The 5,643-nt window shown below is 35.7% G+C and overlaps 1 protein-coding gene across 2 annotated transcripts; it reads left to right on the top strand.

The window, feature by feature from the left end:
- The first annotated feature begins 942 nt into the window (after positions 1–942).
- LOC112194792 (cyclic nucleotide-gated ion channel 1) lies at positions 943–4,705 on the top strand. Of its 2 annotated transcripts, none has more exons than XM_040517278.1 (8): positions 943–1,122; positions 1,272–1,297; positions 1,422–1,914; positions 2,031–2,228; positions 2,538–2,839; positions 3,277–3,388; positions 3,562–3,801; positions 4,031–4,705. In XM_040517278.1, the coding sequence occupies exons 2-8, from the start codon at positions 1,290–1,292 to the stop codon at positions 4,481–4,483; spliced, it is 1,806 nt and encodes a 601-aa protein (XP_040373212.1). In that variant the 5' UTR covers positions 943–1,122; positions 1,272–1,289; the 3' UTR covers positions 4,484–4,705. The 2 variants fall into 2 exon arrangements, with proteins under 2 accessions (XP_040373212.1, XP_024190789.1); XM_024335021.2 differs by having other exon boundaries at positions 1,211–1,297.
- The last annotated feature ends 938 nt before the right edge of the window (positions 4,706–5,643 follow it).

Genomic DNA, 5,643 nt, shown 5'->3' with positions numbered 1-5,643 from the left:
ATAATAAAAATAAAATAAAAATTAATCTTAAACTTGAAATTTTTAATAACAAAATTAAAATAAAAAATAAATTTAATTTTTTGTAATTTAGCTTTTTTAATTGAAAATTTTGGAAATATGTATAATTCCACATAAGTCGACTGACTAAAAAAAAACTCAAATGCCGGGTTATTTTAGGTAATAGAGTTGTTTGCTTGGGAATACGTAGGGCTGTCACTCGGTCGGTTCGAATCTGTTATAGGTATTACCAACTTCAAAACCAAAGCTTTCGGTTTCAAAATTGAGCTACCAATTACCAACCAAAATTTTAGGTTTTAATCATAACTACCAAATTCGATATTTCGGTTTTCGGTATTACCAACTTTAGAACAACTAATTCTTTGCAATTAAAATTAGAACGAACAAAACTAGATTCTTCAATTTTATAGTCGTAAACTTTGTACTCATCTCTTAATTATAGCTTGCTAAGTTTGAGTCATTTTCAATAAAACTAGGATATTTAACCATCTTTGACTAAGTTACTTAAATACATGTACTATTAATGTAGTATATGTAGTAATGTTCATACTATTATGAAAAATTTTATGTTTATTTCTTAATATACATGTATGTGTATTGAAAATCATAGTATATAAAGCTAATATTTATATAATCGGTAGATTCGGTATTTACCAAAACCAAACTAACTTTTTTCGGTAATTTTCAATTTCGGATTTATCTATCTCGGTTACTAAAAAATCGGTTTACCAAACTTAAAATATCGGTTGGTATTCGGTCGGTTTGGTAAAGTGTCAGCCCTAGGAATACGTGATGTTGTTTTGCCACCTGTTACTTTGGGCCAGAGTTGTTTGCTTGGGCTCCCTAATTATTTGATGGGTGGTATAAATGCCAACTCTACTCCCTGTTCTTCTATTACTCAATAGCTTGTTATATATGCCGTGAGCTGCTCTTGGCGTACGTCTTTTTCTATATAATTGAATAACCAATTTGTCCATATTGGTTCTACTTCTTACTAGCCATTCGGTTTTCATTTCCCATATTGAAATTGTTACCAAAGTTCCACCAACCAGAATTTTGTTTCGGCCGTACGATCTCTTGCTATCTGCTTCTCGATCTCTAGAGGTTTTCCTTCTCCATCCTCGCTCAAACTTCATGAATTTACTATGTGATACATATATTTAAGTAATAACCTCACTTTCCATATTTTCAGTAATTTCTCAGGACTATCTTTCAGAGTGGTATCCTATCCAACATATATGTCTAACACGCAGGTACCCAATGACGGCCCTATGATGAGGTCAGCTTCTTTTCCTCGTTATTTTTTTTCGGGTATCATGATTTCAAGGAGTTGCAGTCTCTGTATGTCTGGTTACCGTTTCTATTTCCCGTCAATTCCATTTTATTCTATTTTCTTTGGTCAGCAACACACGGGGAAGCAAGCACAATGCCGACAATGTTGAGTCACAACCGCGAGATCCCCTGTGGAGAGATCCAGATGCAGTTTCAACAAAACAAAAATTGGGAGAAACACTTCTTTCAGTCTCATTCTGGCATAAGATGTTCGTAATTGCATGTGTGATCGCGGTCTCATTAGACCCGTTGTTCTTCTACATTCCAGTCATCAATGAAGAACGAAAGTGTCTTGCATTAGACATAGAGTTGATGATTATAGCTCTCATTTTGCGATCGCTCACTGATGTCACTTTCGTAGTGAGTATCATATATCATGTTTGCAAAGCCATCAACGATGCGCACAAAGAACACAGACAAAAAAAGTCTGATGAAGTGGCACCGGATTGGGAATTTTCGAAGGTATCAGCAGCGGAGATAATTCCATTTGCTAAATTAGTTGCTGGGAAGCTAGCTTGGCGCTCTACGCTAACCAGCATTTTAGCTGTTTTTCCCATGCCACAAGTAAGCAGATCATAGTTTGAGTTAATCCAATTATTTTAAATAGCTAGTTTAATTAATTAAGTAGCTAGATATATAGGTTTAGCAATCTGATGACCAAAATTATTTATTCTTTCCAGCTGCTTCTAATATTTGTCTTCTTCGAAATGAGAGGCCATGGACACTTGCGGCATAGAAAGATTCTGAATTTCTTTGTTCTAGCTCAATATCTGCCGAGGATTTATCGAATTTACCTATCATCTCAGAAACTCAGACAAACTACTGGAATATGGATTAAAGCTCTGTTTAACTTTTTTCTATATATCCTTGCAAGTCATGTAAGTTTAATTCCCATCATGTCGCTTCATTTTATTAATCTTTAGTTTGCAAACTAGACTTGATGAACCTTTTTTTTTTTTTTTACTAAAATTGCTGACTTGGGAAAGATATGATTAATTTTTCAAAATTGACAAATTCTCATTTTTGAGTTTGTTGGTTGCTAAAATACATCTCCCCACAGTTGAAATCCCCCTACATAGCTGAATTATCCTTTTTGCTTTCATAATATATATATATATATGCTACATGAGTTTTCCGTTCATTAATTAATAATATGGTCAGCAAATAATTTGTGTGTTGTCTTTTAGGTCCTTGGAGCTTTTTGGTACTTTTTCTCTATTCAACGAGAAACTTCTTGTTGGCGTCGAGCATGTGTAAAGAATAGTACAGTTGAAGGATGTAAGACTACCTTATATTGCGAGGGTCACAATATTACTGCAAGAAATCCCGCACTCCTTAATCAATTTTGCTCTATAAGTGCTGAAGAGAATGCTACGGCCGCTTTTGATTTTGGAATATTTCTGCATTCCCTCAAAAATAATATCACACGGGATATACCTTTCGGAACGAAGTTATCTTACTCTTTTTGGTGGGGATTACGTAATCTAAGGTTTGCTTATATGCACGGAAAGTCAACTATTGTTTTAAAATAAGTTTGAACTTTTATTCTTTTACTGTAATATCTCTCGCAATGGTCGAATATGGTGGTTTTCACCCGGTTATCAGATGATCAATTAATTTGCCATCATGAATCATTTTAATATCAATGGTTGTGATTAAAACCCTTAAAGTGTATTGATTTAGTTTCAACGCTTGATATTAAATCTAAAAGTGAATGACTATAAATTCTTTAATAACCTGATGACCGGATAAATAACCGTAGTATAGTCATAGATGGATAGTTTCAAATATTTTCAATTAACTAATTTCCTTTTCTTTTCTTTTTTTTCGATACAAACTAATTTCCTTTTTCTTGAGCTCCAAATATAGGTTGTATGCACACAAGTTCATTGTTAATGTCTTAATATTACTTCTGGCTATTTGCAGTAATTTTGGCACAAATCTCGAAACAAGCAACTATGTGTGGGAAACTTGCTTTGCAGTTTCTATTTCTGTCATTGGCTTGCTACTATTTATATATCTCATTGGAAATGTACAGGTTGGTTATGAATCTCTCTATTGGTACTGTATCTTTGTGTAGATGTGTTCAACTTGAATACACGCATCATGATTTCCTTCATGGTGTTTTCATATGTATAGTTTATATGTAACCTGTAGTTAAGCTGGATTTAAGCAGCTAATAGAGCTTATTAATCGTTTCTGGTGAAACAGACATTCGTGTCCATGGAAGCTGAAAGATGGGAGGATATAAGAAACAAGATACGATTGAAAGAGAAAGATATAAGAGGATGGATGGACAGACATAAGGTCCCAGAGAATTTGAAGAAAGAAATTAAGAAGAGGATTGAGAAAAAACTGGAAGAGAACAAAGATACTGATCATGAGACTCTTTTCTTTAATATTCCGATGAGGTGTCTTAGGCATTTCCTCGGCAAGAAACTGCTAGAGAAAGTATCTCTCTCTCTCTCTCTCTCTCTCTCTCTCTCTCTCTCTCTCTCTCTCTCTCTCTCTCTCTCTCTACAATGTAGACTTGTTTGCGTACATGATTCTTGAATTGCAAGAACATTTTTGAGTTCGTTTGCATCCCTAAAAAAAAATCCGAGGCTAATGAACGCTTAATTTGTTGATAAATATATGACGTAACATAGCTAATAATTCGGTGATGTTATATATTCGATAGGTACCGAAGCTTGCAATGATGGATAAAAGAGTGTTGAGAATGATGTGTGACAATCTAAAGCCAGTGATGCATGACGAGGGCACCGAGGTTTTTCAAATGGGAGCTCCACTAGATAGAATGCTACTCATCACAGAAGGCACATTATTGACCTACAAAAGTAACAGTAATGATTGTCATGTTGCAACTGAAAACACAGTGCGCGACTTTTACGTCCCCGAAGAACTGATCGAGTGGGTAACAGAAAAGAAGGAGCTACGCCAGCTTCCCTGCTCTTTCTTCAATGTGAAATGCAGTTCGAAAGTAGAAGGCTTTGAACTCATGGCCAAGGACTTGAGAAGTGTAGTTTTCAAAAACGAAAACAGGTGGAAATATAGCATTAGCCAGTCAGACAACAGCATGGCGCAGAAACATGGAGTGAATCCCAGTACTAGCAGAGACCTGGAGCGCGCTTAATTTGTACCTCTCTCCATCGCGGCTGGTCTCCTGGAGGCAGTGCTAGTATGTGATTTTAGATCCTAGGGTTTTTTTAGTTGTTGTTGGGCTTTTGGACCTCGGTTTGTTATTTTCTATTAGATGTAGGTTAATTAAGTTTTTGTCTATTAGGCATCTGGGCCTAGGGCCCTTGCTTCCTTATGTACATCTACATCTGCATTTGTAGTATGTTTCTGTTAATGAATGAACTATTTGACAATAAAAAAAAAATAAAAAAAGAGCCAAGACAAAACAAATGATCACTTGCTTATGTGTGTATTTATATAGTTATTAGCTAGAAACAGAGTGCTGAAGGTGAAATAATCGAGCGGTAACGGCAAATTTGTCTCCCAAAGACTAGTACGTAATTGTCACATGCTCGTGGCCTGGTAATTTTCATATTGAATTGAAGTATATTTCTTGTAATGTATATCAATATATTGAATTATGAATAATTCTACAGTACGTATTTGCATATCAAATATATATTTACCAATGTGATATGTTCGGTATAGTGTCGTTATTGTTGCATTAATGCATGTCATTGATTCTAAATAAAAGAAGAAGAAAAAAAAATCAAACTAGCGTAGCAATAACTAGTTGAGAATAAGTCAATAAGAGGATAAGATCCTCATCAACCACCGCTACAAGTTCTCTACCACCTGGGTAGAAAAATGATTTTGTTGTGCTATTGACAACTACCATTGCTCCAGATCGACTTAGTTCTCCACCACATTTAGGCAAGCTTTCGTCCGTTGGCGGATTTTTGTCCACTGTAAAGAGGTTATTCAGAGTGCCTTGGCAATCAAGCCCTCTAGGGTTACTTTTCTCATGGGCGTCCTTGAGCCCTGGTGTGTTCCGATTGGTGGAGGTGGTGCGATATGGTTCTGCAATGGTTGCTTCTATCCAAAAAGTTGCTCGAATTTGGCAGGAGGACTTTGCGACAGCAGATCCCTCGATGGCAGTTTGATAGGATTCTAGAGTTGGCTAGTTTTTCTGGGTCTTTGCGTTTGCTGGGTCTTTCTGCCTCATTTACCGCACCCATGTGCCTTTTTTGCTTGGCTCTTGTACCTCTTGTATTTTGTTTGATCCTTTAAATCTTCTAATACAATCAACCATCGATTAGAAAAAAAAAATAGCAC

This window comes from Rosa chinensis, chromosome 3 (assembly GCF_002994745.2).
Source record: "Rosa chinensis cultivar Old Blush chromosome 3, RchiOBHm-V2, whole genome shotgun sequence".
Taxonomy (NCBI): domain Eukaryota; kingdom Viridiplantae; phylum Streptophyta; class Magnoliopsida; order Rosales; family Rosaceae; genus Rosa; species Rosa chinensis.
This window is presented reverse-complemented; position numbering and strand designations above follow the sequence as displayed.

Coding starts and splice junctions, on each gene's coding strand:
- LOC112194792 (XM_024335021.2), top strand. CDS start 1,257: ATGTCTAACACGCAGGTACCCAATGACGGCCCTATGATGAG. Junction 1,298..1,421: donor AATGACGGCCCTATGATGAG/GTCAGCTTCTTT, acceptor TTCTTTGGTCAG/CAACACACGGGGAAGCAAGC. Junction 3,802..4,030: donor GCAAGAAACTGCTAGAGAAA/GTATCTCTCTCT, acceptor TATATTCGATAG/GTACCGAAGCTTGCAATGAT.